Source organism: Scardinius erythrophthalmus, assembly GCF_964197995.2.
Source record: "Scardinius erythrophthalmus genome assembly, chromosome: 10".
NCBI classification, from domain to species: Eukaryota; Metazoa; Chordata; class Actinopteri; order Cypriniformes; family Leuciscidae; genus Scardinius; species Scardinius erythrophthalmus.
The window spans coordinates 31021435-31038104 of NC_138230.1; the positions used below are offsets into that span (position 1 = coordinate 31021435).

At 35.3% G+C, this 16670-nt stretch overlaps 1 protein-coding gene across 1 annotated transcript in view; it reads left to right on the top strand.

Moving 5' to 3' along the window:
• The first annotated feature begins 1645 nt into the window (after positions 1–1645).
• The window catches only part of thbs3b (thrombospondin 3b), a 41611-nt gene continuing 26586 nt past the window's right edge, over positions 1646–16670 (top strand). Inside the window, exons 1-7 of the mRNA XM_081376959.1 lie at positions 1646–1845; positions 8561–8630; positions 8974–9053; positions 10557–10649; positions 11766–11948; positions 13139–13215; positions 13313–13470. Of these exons, the coding sequence (XP_081233085.1) occupies positions 1765–1845; positions 8561–8630; positions 8974–9053; positions 10557–10649; positions 11766–11948; positions 13139–13215; positions 13313–13470 (742 nt within the window). The 5' untranslated portion in view covers positions 1646–1764. The remainder of the gene's footprint in view (positions 1846–8560; positions 8631–8973; positions 9054–10556; positions 10650–11765; positions 11949–13138; positions 13216–13312; positions 13471–16670) is intronic.

The window sequence follows — 16670 nt, forward strand, 5'->3', positions numbered from 1 at the left end:
TGGTTGTTGATGAGTACCAGGACACAGGGAGGAGAGAGAAAAAGGCGGTTTCCCTTGAAAAACAAAAAATAAAATTGGGTGTGTTGAAGGAAACTGATGCCCCTGCTGGTACAAACTAGGTTAACATCCAATGAATAAAAGGCACTTGACTATGTTTACAGAATTAGGGCTGAATATGTATGTGGTTACGAATTTAGCACATTTATGTATGATTTATTATGCATTTGTCCTGTGTGAACAATTGAATGCACTTTTACAATTATCAACATGTTTGTCATAGGTCCTAGACGAAGTGCACCCCTACCTTAGCCTTGGGAGAGAGATTCTGCATGGTTTTGATACATACTACTGTATATGATATGACATGGCATCACAGAGGGGACTTTTTGTTGTTGTTGTTGTTGTTGTTGTTGTTGTTTAAGTAAAATAGCATAAATTACATTTCTTGAGTTTTTTTTCTTAATTTACTTTTTTGTAAAAAAATAATTATATAAAAACGTGCCATGTGTTATCTTTGGATCACAAAAGGCAAATGCATACAGCACCTGGAGCTTGGACCTCTAAACACATGTAGGGATTGCTCTGACTCCATCTAGTGTTCAAAGAAATATACTACAACATTAGAATGTTTTTCAAAACTTTTGAGAAGCAAATCTTCATTTATTTATTTTTCAAATACTGTTTTTTTCTTTCTTGTTTTTCTCCAGAATATGGATTTGATGTGTAACTTGCAGAATTAACTGTGAAACACATGTAATCACATTCTATAAAATGTGAATGTGATGTTCGTTGGGCAGTTGATCCGCTGCTGCCACAGAGAACCACAGCGCCTCCTACTGGAACAAGAGATCAAGAGATTTTTTGGGTTGAATGAAACACTGGCTCCCTCTGCTTTTCATCCTCGTTTATAGCACAATCAACAGAATGCATGTCTGATTTTTGGAAACTACTATTTTTTAACGTTTTATTGTTTTTCAGCACATTCAAATCATTTCTGAAGGATCATGTGACACTGAAGACTGGAGAAATGAGTCTGAAAATTCAGCTTTGCATCACATAAATTACAAAGTAGGCCTAGCCTATATTAAAACAGAAAACCATTATTTTTAATTGTAATAATATTTTACAATATTAGTTCCCCCCCCCCCTATATTTTTGATAAAATAAATGCAGGCTTGATGAGCATATGAGACTTCTTTCAAAAACATTAAAAATAGTAATGTTTAATGGTGTATATACTCCAATGATAATCTTTCTGTATGTGTCCATTCCATTTTAAAAATGTATTCTCAAAACCTATCCAGTGTTTCAGGGCATATTAATGAGACAGCTGTGCTTTCAAACTCAGGAAACTAAAAATTTAAAATTAATAATACTACTAATAATTATTTGACACTCTATAATGTGGTGTGATAAAAATCTACTACATTTTACATTACAACATGCAAGTAATACATCTTTCATGTTTGCAAACCACCGTTGAAATGTTTGTAATAATATCATTAAAAGGTTGAGGTATAACTGTCACATGTAGGCTACAGTCTATTTGAATTATATTAGTGTCAGTGTCACTATGCCGTTGAGTGTTTTAGCGTTTATTCCTTTAATAAGTGGTTGAAAAGACATCATACAAAATACATAATTTTTATAGAAACATGGGTATTCCATAAACTGGGAAAAAAAGGTTACCACACAACTGACAGTTGCCAGGTTGCCAGTAGGAACCACAGAGCGCAGTACTTCCAGGTGAAAAGTCACTCAAATATGGCTGCTCCCTTGGAGTTGTTCTGTTGGAAAGGCGACTATGGATTACCTTCAGTAGATATCGACTGTTTAACTGTGCTGGTAAGAAAAACACATCGGTTGGTTGGTTATCACATTAGTTTATGTTTTATGCTTTGCGGTATTTGTCATAAATGTGATGTAAGTTAGTGTGTCGGTTGTCAGGAAAGATGGGAGGTGACTTCCTGCACGCGTTATTGATGGTGCCAGAATCGCACATACATGTCTATGGGTTCAAACTTCAAACTCTCATATGTCAAACCGTTGTATTTCTGATAATATACTGAGCGGTCGTCCTTTTGGTTCGGTGGATGGGGTACGTCAATTAGCCTACAGTATTTAAAGGTATAGTTCACCCAAAAATGAAAAATTATGTCATCATTTTCTCACCCTCAATTTGTTCTAAACCTGTATGAATTTATTTCTTCTGCTAAACACTAAAGAAGATATTTTGAAGAATGTTGGCAAACCAAACAGTTGATGGACCCCATTGACTTCCATAGATTTTTCCCATACTGTTTGGTTACCCATATTCTTCAAAATATCTTCTTTTGTGTTCAGCAGAAATCCATATAAGTTTACAACAACTTGAGGGTGAGTAAATGACAGAATTTTTTACTATTTTTTAAGCATCATTTAAGTTACACCCCTCCCTTTAAAGCAGAGATGGTTGGTTTTCAGATCTACTATACAACTTCCGTTGTTTTTCTAGAAAGAACGAAGACATCAATAATAGTGTGAAGTGGCCATGTGTGTCTATTATCACTTGTCTTTGTTTGTGTATACTACTCATTGTGGATGACAGTAGAGAAAGACAGGATTATCTGCCTGTCCGCCACAGCTGTCTAAACAACCAACAGTTTGTGTATGCTAGGGAGTGAAGGGTCCCTTAGTGTAGATATCCAAACTCCCCAAACACAAAAACAAACAGTGTAATCGAGAGGTTCTCATGTTTCTCGACAATGATAAAAAAAACTTCAGGACAAGGATAATAACATAAACTTTTCAACATGAATGGACATGCAGTGATCCAGCTATTTATTCAGTCTGAGTTTCTTTTTGACCGTGTAACCGAGTGTTTCACTATGAATCGATTGCTTTTATGTAACTAGGGAATTATACAAATCAGGTAATGGCACAAATGTAGTCACTAGTCAGTCTCAACAGTAAGACAGACAGACAGTATAAAAGCCTAAACACCTGTCTAAAGCCTAAACACTCGCAATAATTAAGCCGTTTGGATTTTCTGAAGCAATATGTTGTCATAATGCTCAGGCTCCGCCCACAACCGCTGACGGACTGTCCCGTATTAGCATATTTTTATTAGCATATTTCCGCCCTGTATACTGTCCTATAATCCTATAATGTAGAGCTGCTTGATTCTGGATAAATTGAGAATCACAATTGTTTTTAAATAGAGATTCTCCCAAGATTCTGAATAGACAACTCAACACAATAACATGCAATTTACTAGAGGTTCTGACAAAATGTTAATTGTTGCAGTCTATTAAAATTTTTTTAAAGTTGAATGATTGATCTATGACTTACTCACAAAGACCTCTTTTTTCATTATTGAAGAATCAGCATTTTTGAACAAATCTCTTGAATGAATGATTAGCCTAATTGACAAATGCATTTTTCTAACAGTCACTTGGTGCACATACTGGTGTAACAATTAATGTAATGATACAATCTTTATTTGAAGCATCAAGTTACTTTCAAAAGGTGATTTTAGCCTACTCTTTTTTTTTTTTTTTTTTTTTTTTGATGGCTACTGTTAGACATCACTGTTTTATATCCAAACGTTTATCTCAGTACTTCTGAGATTATTTGAATATTGTAACAGAAATAATGATAGTGTGTGCTGTGTGGTTGAAAAAACTGTTTGTGAAGCCATTTCATACCTGACAACTGCTCTTTCTGGGTCAGCAGCGGCACAATTGTTAATAAGGAATTGATCATGCTGCTGTAGCATAACCATAAAAATATAGTTCTAAAGATCGTTCTAAATATAAAAGAATAGCAGAGTCCATACCACAACCTTTACGATAACGGCACAGAGAAATGATATTGTTGGAATCACTTTTAGAATAATTTTTTCTAGCGGATACAATAAAAAGATTGACATTCTGTCGGAATCAATCATTCTTTATAGAGCTCGGGCATTTAAAGCGGCAGAATAATAATTTATTAGAATAAACAGAACAGTATTGTGTGTTGTATACACTAATATAGTTATCGTTATAGTTATCTTTCTTGGTGTGAATGGGCCTTTACCCTTATAGTCTGAAAAGTCCATTGAGGATAAACTTAATACAGTCAGTCATATATTATATTAGGATATGCAATGGTAGAGCCTTTTTGTAAACATTTATGTATCACATACAGCGTTTGTCCGATCAGTGACACTGACAACGCAAATAACTTATTTGAAATAAGAATGTTAACCCAGGGTTTAGGAATGTACAGTGAGCAATGTGAAACATGAAGGAAGATAACCCAGGATTCCGGTTACCTGGGGTTTAGAATAACCCAGGGATAACTATTTTTAGTGTGAAAAGTGTCACTTTTTTTCTGAAAAACATGATTTTTTTTTTGCTCTGTGGTAGAAATGATATAGGCAGCAGAGGTTTTTGCAATGGTGACGACTTTCCTGTTTTGTCTAGCCTAAACATTCTCATGGAGAATGGGTGGTTTATGGTTTCTATGTCTACAGAAAAGTCATCACAGAGGCTAGAGTCTCCAGCTGCTCTTATGTTGAGTAGATTAAAGCTATATAAGCAGATGCTGGGAAAAGGAGCTATATTTATTGAAAAATGTGGATGGATCACTATCACAAAATTGCTTTGGTTCAATTGGTTAGATAAAACAATGTGTAAAAAAATCATCTGGATTTAGATTTAAAGCAGGGGTGAGTTCAGTCAATTGCGCTGGTACTGCTTTTTCTTATTTTCTGAAGTTTGACACATTAATTTATGCATTTGTCAGACGTTTTTATCATAAGCGTTTTGTATTGCATTAAATATAGCCTATGCTTTTTTTCATTAGTTCATGCATTAGCCCCATGCTCTACTGTTGGAGCTACAGGAACACTTTGAAATTAATTTTTGATATGTTTTAGCTTACCTCAAGGGCATCCAAGATGTAGGTGTCTTTGTTTCCGCAGTAGTTTCAATTTTGATATTTTTAGGTCAAACCGTTCTTGTCTGTCAGTTATATAATGCAGGTCGATGGTCACTGTCTCAAAACACCAAATTAAAACAATTCCCCATCGTCCAAATGAAACAATTCCCCATCATGAGTACACATTGATGGCCTAAGACACGAAACAAGCGTTTTGTGTGAGAAAACAAAAACAGTATTTACATCGTTGTTATCTCTTGAAAACAGCACACGTCCAAATGGTCTGACGGCGCGGGCGGGTATAGATATATACATAGATGTCGCCTTGGCTACTGCAGTTCATTGGAACGAAACCGTAGCCAAGCGACATCTAGTGTATATATCTATACCCGCCCGCGGGCTGGTATAGATGTATACACTAGATGTCACCTTCGCTACTGCAGTTCATTGGAACGAAACCGTAGCCAAGGCGACATCTATGTATATATCTATACCCGCCCGCGCCGTCAGATCATTTGGACGTGTGCTGTTTTCAAGAGATAACAACGATATAAATACTGTTCGTTTTCTCACACAAACCGCTCGTTTCGTGTCTTAGGCCATCAATGTGTACTTATGATGGGGAATTGTTTCATTTGGACGATAGGGAATTGTTTTAATTTGGACTCTGTGCTTGTGTTTTGAGACAGTGACCATCGACCTGCATTATATGACCGACAGACAAGAACGGTTTGACCTAAAAATATCAAAATTGAAACTACTGCGGAAACAAAGACACCTACATCTTGGATGCCCTTGAGGTAAGCTAAAACATATCAAAAATTCATTTCAAAGTGAACTATCCCTTTAAGCGTCTAGTTAATATAAATAATATTTTCCAGTGAAATTGTTTTTTTTTTATTGGCCTTAACAAGTCCAACCCGATCTCATGAGAAAACATAGGCTAACTTTTATGTTTAAAAAATAAGCATGAAGGTCCACCGCAAAACCTAACCCTCAGTCGGACGTAAGCAGTTTGTACGGATGCGTACAAATTAGATTATAGAAATTCACCACCAATTCACCAAAACTTAAAATAGTGTCAGATTCCTGTGATAGGTTGTTGACAAGTCTTTTGCAGGGATGGGTCACAATGGTTGACTAGCTGACTAAAACTGTAAAACATGCTTCGAGACCGCTGCATTCTGTTATATTCCGTTGCACTCCATCCAGCTGTTTTTGAATACAAAAATGCATCTTTCCCTGCCTATGCCAGACTATTATAATATATTTTATAGCATAACCCTCTAAACACCACATAAAACACAAAAAAAACTGTGATTGGTCACTTTACTTGGGTAAACTGAAAAGAAAAAAAAAACCTTGCCAAGGCAACAGTTTGACTTGATGTACCAAAATGACTAAAAATGAAACTCAAAAAAAAAAAAAAAATGTATATAGGCATAAGACATTAAAAAAAATAAATTATTGATACACACAGACAGACTTGAAACCTTAAAATGAGTTCACACATTGATATACTGAATAGAACATCTTTTTTTTTAGCGTCCGTGAAGTAGTTAAAAGAAGAACTTATTTAGAGAGTAGGCTAGACGATTTCAAAAGCACCCTTTCGAGCTGCTCAGACCGCAACATAATGTGCAGTCGATGTTAGAAAAACATGAATGAAGGTTTTAAGACCAGTAGCACATTGGCTTGTGTGTGAGATTGAAAAACATAAGCATTACTTTAACTGCATCCAGACGTTTCTCAGGGCACTTCTCAGGTTACCAGCTGTGCTTGCTGCCATTCAACTCGTAATCTTAAAGATGTTGTATTTATGTGAGCCTGTCTATTATTACTGCTTAAGATTTTTACTGTGTCCCATGATCTCATCTTGTATTTTGGATACATGATTAATTTCTGTTACAAACATGCTATTATACTCACTCTCTTAGTTTTCCATAAACAAAGAAAACATAACTCTATGAATTATTTTCCTGTTAAATGCCTTCTCAGCACAGCAGTCAAGAGCCGCAAACCACACTGGAATTTACAGAGCGACAGCGCTGTTGTTTGATGTTCTTTAGTAGTACATTCGTGATGGGTTGGAAATAAAGAGACTACATCAGGTCTCTCTCATCTGATCTTTCCTACTTACCTTCGTATATGTTCAGTGACTTTCATAAATTCCACTAAGTGTGAGAGCTATGATTGGCGTCTTCATGTTCAATTTACTACAGAGCTGACTGCAAAATGTTGTTTACTATCCGGACTTGGAGTGAGTCCAGAATTTGATCTCCCCCATTGGCAAACATAAAACCCTCCCAGGCACTAACTCAAGTCAGCACATTTTTGGACGGCACAATTAGTGACTTACCCGTTGAGCCCCCGCAGAAATGTCTCAATAGCAATGTAGCAATGCTACGATGATCCAGCCCTACTATTACTCATCCGTGTGAAATTTTAACTCCTTTGAGGAGTAATGACGGACTTTTTATTTTTATTATAAATTAACTTAACTTTTTTTTCCTAAGTATATATATTTTTTCTTCATAAAATGCATAGCTCTAGTCTTAGATGCTGAATCGTCATTACAGCGTTCCACCTGTGTCATAATTCATATTATATTAGGGTCAATGACATGACTTTCATTTTTATGCTCAATACATTACAAATGCAATTCACACACCAAGGTTATTGTAGTAAACTAAACCATTAAAAAACTGTGTAACTGAAATGAAATAAACATTATCCGAGACCAAATATAATTAAACAGAATTAAACTTATTTTGTTAACTAGTTGTCATGGCAACACTTCTCATTTTCATTGAGTAAAACTTTAATAACACTAAAAATAAAACTGAAATAGAAATTAATAAAAACTATATAGACAATTAAAAAAATACAAAAACACAACAAAAATAATAAAACTTTTAACTAAAATGAAAAATATAAAAATTAAAAACTAATTCAGAATATTAATAAAAACTATTATAGTATCCTAAAATAGCACTGATTCACACATAAAATTACTTTTTTTAAAGTGAAGATTAAAAAAATGTTAGGGTGATACAACTTTCCTGACATTAAAAGGAAGAAAAAAAAAGCCTCATTATAAGAGTGACTTAAGTAATTTTGCATTATTGTTAGTTCTTAATGTAAAAAAAATAAATAAATAAATAAATAAATAAATAAATATATATATATATATATATATATATATATATATATATATATATATATATATATATATATATATATATATATATATATATATATATATATATATATATATATATATATATATATATATATATATATATATATATATATATATATATTTAAGGCCAAAAAGTACAGAAAAAGACTTTTACTAAAAAAACATGTTCATATATAGCCTGTAATGTTATTATTATTATAGCTATAGCATCTTGTATGTTTATATGAACAATTTTAACAATGTTTGACTTGTTTGATTGCTTCTCCAGGGTCCAGATACTTTACAAGTTGTTGTCATACTTTGTAAGAACTACTCATGTTTATATGAAAAACTGGATAAATTATTGGAAATTTACTTCCAGAACTCAACTGTTGCGCTCCATTGTTTTGTTTGCATCTTGGGAATAAATAACTGAGTTTATTCCATGTTTTCTCTTTCTTTTTTTCTATTAAGGCCTATGCCAAGTTTGCTGGAGCTCCTCTCAAAGTTCACAAAATCACCAACCCATGGAGAAGTCCTACAGGTGAGTTTTCCACTGCAGTGCAGAAACCTAAATTCTGCCAGAATAATGGTTCAGTGGTTATCTGATACATCAAGCTGTAAAAGTGAGCTACTGCCAAGGACTGAAGACTGAATGACAGCTTGTATGAGGGAACCTTAGAGTGACCCAAACTGAAAGAGGGTGTAATGAGCTGAGTTCAACAGGTCATAGGTCAATGGTCAATGTGTCAAGCCTCCACTGACTTCTAGAACCCTGCGCGGAGTGTGTTTGATTTGAATACACGTGCACTTAAGGCAGTGTGTTAAATTTTTCTAAAATTTTCTGCTGCAGGGGTTAACATGTGAGTTGTTTCCTCCTCCAACAGGTACTCTGCCTGCTCTGAAGACTAGGGAAGAAGGAAGCATCTCCCAACCCAGTAAGATCATCATTCATCTCCGGAAACAGGTGAACGACCATCAGAGGCTAACAACCTTTGGGGGCAAGATGAACTCTCTCTCACACACACACACACACACACACACACACACACACACACACACACACACACACACACACACACACACACACACACACACACACACACACACACACACACACACACACACACACACACACACACACACACACACACACACACACACACACACACACACACACACACACACACACACTCTCTCTCAACAGGTGAGGATTAGACTTTAAAGCTTCTCAGCATCTAAATCAAGATCTGCATCCTTAGAAAACAGGTGAAGGATTTTCCTTAAACCAGTTTATGAGCAGATGCTAAGTAGATTGTGAAAGGGTGTTGAGTGATGTAAAGACAGCTGTTCTGAAGCTCTTTTAAAAGGAAGTTGTTAATGATAGTTAAGATATTTAAAATATTAAAATATTCTATTTCAATTTTTTTTTTCTATTGAACTTTATGAAGAAAAAAGGAAGAAATAAAAAGTCAGTTTCCACAAAAATATTTAGCAGCACAATTGTTTTCAATATTAATAATAAGACATGTTTCTTAAGCAGCAAATCAGCATATTGAATAATTTTTCGAGAATCATATGACACTAAACTAGAATAATGGCGGCTTAAAATTCAGCTTTGCCGTCACAAAAATATATAAAATTTTTACACTATATTCAAATAGGGAACTTTTATTTAAAATTTTAATAATATATATTTTTTCTGTATTTATATCAAATATATTAATCCTTGGTGAGCATAGGAGAAAAACATCTTACTAATCTCAAATGATACTGCATAATTCATTACTGCTAGTTTATGTAGAGAAAAACCTAGAATAATAAGTCGATCCACTGACGGTCTTATTTCATAATATAACACCATCCGATTTTTTAAACTATTGAAAATCTGTATGCTAATAATAAAATAAAATTCAAAAGACTGTTACCTGACATACAAATGGAAATCCACCCAGAAATCTCAGTAAAATTATTATTGTACAATCCTAATGGAATATTTGCAGGACATTTTAAAAGAGTACGACAGTATTCTTGACTTTGTTGGTCATATTGGTTGTTGTAGCTGTCATGAGACTGAGAGCGGTTTCCCAATAACAGCTTCCGGTTTGTGTTTTAAAGGCGGTGGGTATGGCATGAGCATTTATGGCTTGTTAGTGGTGAACAAGCATGCACAGCATGTCCGAGTTACTCCCATGAAAGAACTCTGGAAATTGACTTATTTTATTGCTTAACCTTTCCTTATTATATCCATTAATCCTTGAGTTTTTTTTTTTGGCAATGCGGTAGACATTCAGAGATGTCTAAACACATCATGGTCAGTTACATTCACTGCTAACATTCACATTAACAACTGCTGGCATACTGCAGCTGCTGCTTTGACTCTTACAGTAGATGAAGAATGCAGTGCAATCCAAATGTGATGAGTGCTTTTGAAAGTTACAGTTAAATAATTGTCTGTCTCTTGTTTCAGAAGTACAATGCAGACTATGACCTTTCAGCAAAGGAGGGTGCCGATACGCTTGCCTTTGTCTCTCTACTGGAGGAGAAACTGCTACCTGCACTGGTGAGGAGTGAGCAGCAAAAGACAAGGGCGTTTTCACACCTGTTAGTGAACCTGGCGCGTTTTCTCCCTTAGTTCAGTTCGTTTAGGCATATATGAACATTGCCACATCCGCACTGAAGAAATCGGTCTGAGATAGGCTGCGTTTATCAAAAGTGTTGTGAGCTAAGTTGATCGTAGAGAGCATTGGTGGCAATGGTTCTATTATCAGCTTTGGCTTATGATGCTTTTGAGAAACGCTGCCGTAGTCTCGGCCCACTTAAAAAAACTAAAACTGGATTGGTTAGCTTGTGGTAAGAAAGCAATCCGACCCAACGAACCAGGCTGTATCACAAATTATTTACGAGTAATTAGCGAGTTGCATAAAAAGCAGCAGTGTTTGTATTGCTAATGCCACTCGAAATGAATCGTGGGTTAACCTCCTAGAGAGCGAAGACGAAGTGAAAAGCCTAATTTAAATTTGGTCGGATGAACAACTGTCCAAAACGCATGGAAACACAGACAAGGTGTTTAGCGAGATGTGCTTTAATCGCTCCGTGGAACAGTCGTGCGTAGGCTAAAAAAACTTTGTCAACAATACATACATAAAAGTTTGAGATTCACTTTGCAAGATTGTGAGTCCAGGAGATGAAATAGATAAGTTTGTCAGGTGCACTCTGACCAACGAGAGGACAGTTTACTCGCACGTGACTTGTATAAACAAATTTGGGTCTGTTTAGAAATGCTGCCTTGAGATAGCAAACCAAACCATGAAGAAGTTGCAACATTGTAACTATTTGAACTAAGCAAACGATCTACAGGTCTGAAAACTCCCTAAAAAAGATACCTTTGTCTGGAAAAAACATATTCAAAGCCTTTATATTGTATCCAGTGTTTTCTGTTCATTGCAAAGCTATTTCTCTTTGTACAGTTATTTGTACTCTCTGCATGATGACACCATTCAAATGCTGATGTTTGATCTTTCACTGTCCCCCTGCGGACATCCGTCATGTTTACTGATGTGCCGCACATCCTGTTTTCCCCTTTAAAACTGTAAAACGGAGACATTAACAGTCTTAGTGGAACTTAATTGGAGTTCTGAGAAACTTCATATGTCTCTGAACCATTCTGTCTGGGTAGGTCTACACACTGTGGATAGATTCGAAAAATTATGTGGATGTTACACGGGGCTGGTATGCAGAAAACATCCCCTTCCCTCTCAACTTCCTGCTACCCAACCGCATGCACAGCCAGCAGCTGGAGAAGTTGAGACTCGTGAGGGGAGACACAGTCCTGGAGCCCGGTGAACAGCTGGAGAAAGAGGTGAGATGGGAGGAACAAATGCTGAAGATTTTAGTTCTGTTACAATGTTCTCCTTCAATGATTTAAAATGTAAATTTAAAGGAAATGCTTTGAAGAAATATATGACATGAAAAAACATACAATCTGCGCTACTGTTCTAAAGTTTGGGATCAAGTTAGATTTAAAAAATAAAAAATTAAGAAATGAATGGGTTAGTTCACCCAAAAATGAAAATTCTGTCATTAATTACTCGCTTTCATGTCATTCCAAACCCATAAGACTTTCGTTCATCTTTGGAACACAAATAATGGTATTTTACTGTTATTTTACCATTGATAGCCTATGCAACTACCACTTTCAAGCCCCAGAAAGGTAAAGCCATCATAAAATTATCTCTAAAGCATGTTGGAGAGACAACACGCTTTAGAGAAATAAATGGAGGGACAGGAAGCTCTCCGAGCTTTCCGAAAGCAATTTAAGCGTTGTTTTAGGTGACTGTAACAGGTTAGACACCCTTTCTAAAAAGCTTTCACTATTTAAGTGTAGTTTAACGCTAATCGATACAATAAAGGTGTAATCTGCTAAAGTAAAATCTCATCCAAATTCATGTCATTAAGGCCTGGTTTCACAGTCAGGGCTTAGATCAAGGCAGGATTAGGCCTTCATTTTAATTAGGACATGTAAGTGGCTTTTATAAACATTACTGGTGTCTATCTCAAGACAAAAGAATGGCACTGACATATTTTAAGATATGACAGTGCAAGTTGCTTAACAGCTCAAACATGCATTTTAGTCTGAGACTATGCTTAAGCCTTGTTTGTGAAACCAGGGGGAAGAAATTCTTTTACCGTATCTCAATATAAGCTGCTACATTCAAACCATGAGCATTTCTATATGTGGGCTTTGTTCTTGACAGTCTCTTGGTGGTCTACATTTGTTTCAAAGACACTCCTGAGTCCTGGACCATTCTGCAGGATCTCCGTCATATGTTTACACAACATAGAAAGAATTGGGTCAGATGACTCATTGCCATGGCAACATGTCTTCATGTTATCACTGCTTTGTTGGGTTTAGAGGAAGGCTTTGGAAAAGAGTGTGATTTAATTTTGAGTTATGAGCAAAGACAGATGTACATGTCCTTTTTTACAAAAAAAATTGGCAGCAGTTTTATCTTTTAACTTAATCTTTGTGTTTGTGTTTCTGCTCTGTAGCTTTATCGTGACGCATTTGAATGTATGACCCTCCTGTCGCAGAGACTGGGCTCACAAAAATTCTTCTTTGGAGACTCGTAAGCAACACCAATTGTGTGTAATTGCATAATTTGTGTATGTATGTGTTTGTGTGAGAACGTGCGTATGTGACCATGATGTTTCATGTGCTTCCAGTCCCTCGTCGCTGGACGCGTATGTGTTTGCACACCTGGCTCCTCTGTTGAAGATCAAACTGCCTAATGGAAAGCTTCAGCAGCACCTCAACTCTCTGAACAACCTGCAGCAGTACTGCTCCACCATCCTAGAACTCTACTTCCCCTCTGATGCACGAGGTGGATATTGCTGTATTATATTTTATTAAAGATTTTGATCTTGGTAGTAGTAAGTAGCATCATTATTTTTATTAGTAGTAGTAGTTAATAAATATTATGAAGCTAATACTAATAATAATACCAAAAATATTAAATTATTATTTAATTTAATGTTTAAATTAAATGATTAATAATGCATTATTAATAATATTAGTAGTAGTAGTAGTATTGGTGGTAGGAGGACTAGTAGTAGGCATAATACAAATATTATGTACATTATATTAATGTAATAAGTATTAACAACAACAACAATAATAATTTAATGTAAAAGGTTAAGTTAATAATAATACAAATTATTATTATTAATAATAATCATATGAATATTAAATTAAGGAAAGTTTTTGGTATTATTAATTATATAATTTAATTATTACTATATAATATTTAGACGATTATTAATACATTTTATTATTATTAATTTAAATTAACCTTATTAATTAAATTATCATTTAATTTTAGTAGTATTTTACTACTACTAGTAAAATTTATAATTTTTCTTTTTCATTTTTATCATTAGTAGTAGTAGGCCTAATATAAACATTATGTATGTTATATTAATTTAATAAGTATTATTCATAAAAACAATACTACTACTACTACTACTACTACTGATAATAATAATAATGATGATAATTATTAATATTATTAATTGTCATATGAATTTTATATGAATAATATTACGAAAAACCTTTCCTTAATTTAATAAGTACTATTATTCATAATCATAATAATAATAATAATAATAATGATATTAAAACTTAATCATTTAATTTTAAAAAGGTTCATTTAAATTAATAAAAAAAATAATAATTATTTTATTTTATTATTTTAAGTATTATTATTATTATTATTAGTAGTAGTAGTAGTATGAATATTATATAAATAATAATACCAAAAAAGTTAATTTAATGTAATGCTTTATTATTATTACTAATCAATGAATATTTGAACTTATTTTAATAAGGTTCTAAAAAATAAAATTACACTAATATAAGATAGTGTAAATGCAGAGAACTTTTTATTTCTGGTCACTTTTTGGTCCATTTAAAGGGGTCTGAGTTTGGTTCAGTTAAAGAGGACTCAAATAACCCTTGACATTTTTGCTGAAACTAACTTAATTAAACTTTACCTTCCCCCCCTTTTCAGAGGCACCAGGTCACAAGATTCATGTTCAACCTCATAGCGGCGACTTCGACAATGAGCCCCACAAGCGCCGTAACCAGATTCTTTCTGTTTTGTTCGCTGTGGGAGCCATGCTGGGTTACGCCATCTTCACTGGGATTGTTAAGATCAAGCGTGAGCAGCCACAGCTGAACAACTCTAGCCACGATGACGAGGATGAAGAAGACGAGGACTAAATGCAAAAGGAAAAGTGGGATGGGTGCCACTAGGGACAAGTGGCGCACATTCTAGCTCACCAGCCATTGAGAGCAGAGCTGCACATACTATTACCTCAGTTCTTTTTACATCATGCACGAGTGTGCTCTGCCAGAATCGCTCACTTGATGTAGCCTCAAGCGAGCCCTATATTGGTGCTTTTCCTTTTATTTTAATTATTGTTAATATAATTGTTATACTTGTGATTCTTCAGTGGTCTGTAATTTTGTCAGGTCTCACACAGGCAGGAATTCTAACTGGTTTTTTAGGTCATTAAAAGATATCTCACAGTTTTATCTCCTGGTCTGCATTCACGTAAACATGCCACTTCAAAAAACTCTCAACCTGGGAAATATTAAGCACGTTTACATGTATGATCTTAACCCGATTATGTTAAGTCGACAATGCATGTGGTCATGTAAAGTCTTTTACCCTTTTTCCTTTATCGGAGTAAGGTTATAAACCGATCGACACAGCTAGATTTTTACACCATATCCTGATTTCGCCTGGCATGTAAACACATTAACCTGGTTCTGTCAGCCTATTGAAGTGCAAACATGTGATATGTAACTGGAAAGTGTTCTTACTGCGGATTTAAGCACATCCAGACAGAGCGAGCGTTTCATGATAGGGGAGGAGGAAATGCATCACTAAACTAGACTCTTTCTTTTTCCAAGAAATTATAAAAAAAGGGGTTCTCATCCCATGCAGCCGAAGTAGAAATGGTAGTCAAAATACTGCTTATTTATTAAGCATTCATTTTCACATAACAAATGGAATACTCAGGGCCCTATTTTAACGATCTAAGTGCATGGTCTAAAGTGCATGGCGCAAGTGCACTTAGGGCGTGTCCGAATCCACTTTTGCTAGTTTAACGACAGGAAAAATGGTTGGTGCGCATGGTCTAAAAGGGTTGTCCCTATTCTCTTAATGAGTAATGGGTGTGTTTTGGGTGTAACGTGCAATAAACCAATCAGAGTCTTATCTCCCATTCCCTTTAAAAGCCATTTGCGCTCGTGCCAGGGCGGATTCGCTATTTACATTGCAGATTTTGCAAGCGGAAAAACTGAACGTTTCTCACAGGAGGAAACAGATCTGCTCATGCGTGAACTTAAAGCGCGCAAACTGACCTTCTAAGGGACAAAGTGTATGTGCGTTGTGCACCCGCCAATAGGCGCATATTACTAACATATTACTTTCATTTGGTCAATGGCGCAGTCTATTTCAGTTGCCTCAAAATAGCAACGCGCCAACAATGCGCCTGAACACACCTCGTTTTCAGACCAGCAACCCCATGGGCGCACAAATGGGCACAAATGCATTTGCTATTTAAACAACTTGGCGCAGGACTTGAAAATGATAACTGCGTTGGGCTGAAACTAGCAAAAAACACTTGCGTCTTGCCTGGCGCTGCATCTGGTGTATGATAGGGCCCTCAGAGTCTGATAAACTAATGATTAGGTTTACCGGGGAATAACCTGATTTTTTTATAAAATCTTGTAAACGTGGTTCACTTCAATTACAGGGTTATTGGTTTGCATGTTAACCGGGTCAACGGGTTAATTCAATAAACTGCTTTTTGGGAGTTATCGGCATATTGGTGAGTTTTAAACACATTAATATGAGCAAATCGGTCTATGCTCCGTTTTAACTGTACAACGTAGCAATCCGTATGCTCGTATACTGTACATCATACATCATACAGAAGAAAGGTTGTTAACATTAACAGCTGCATTGTAATGCTTCATCACTTTTTTACGCTATAAATATTACATTTATATGGT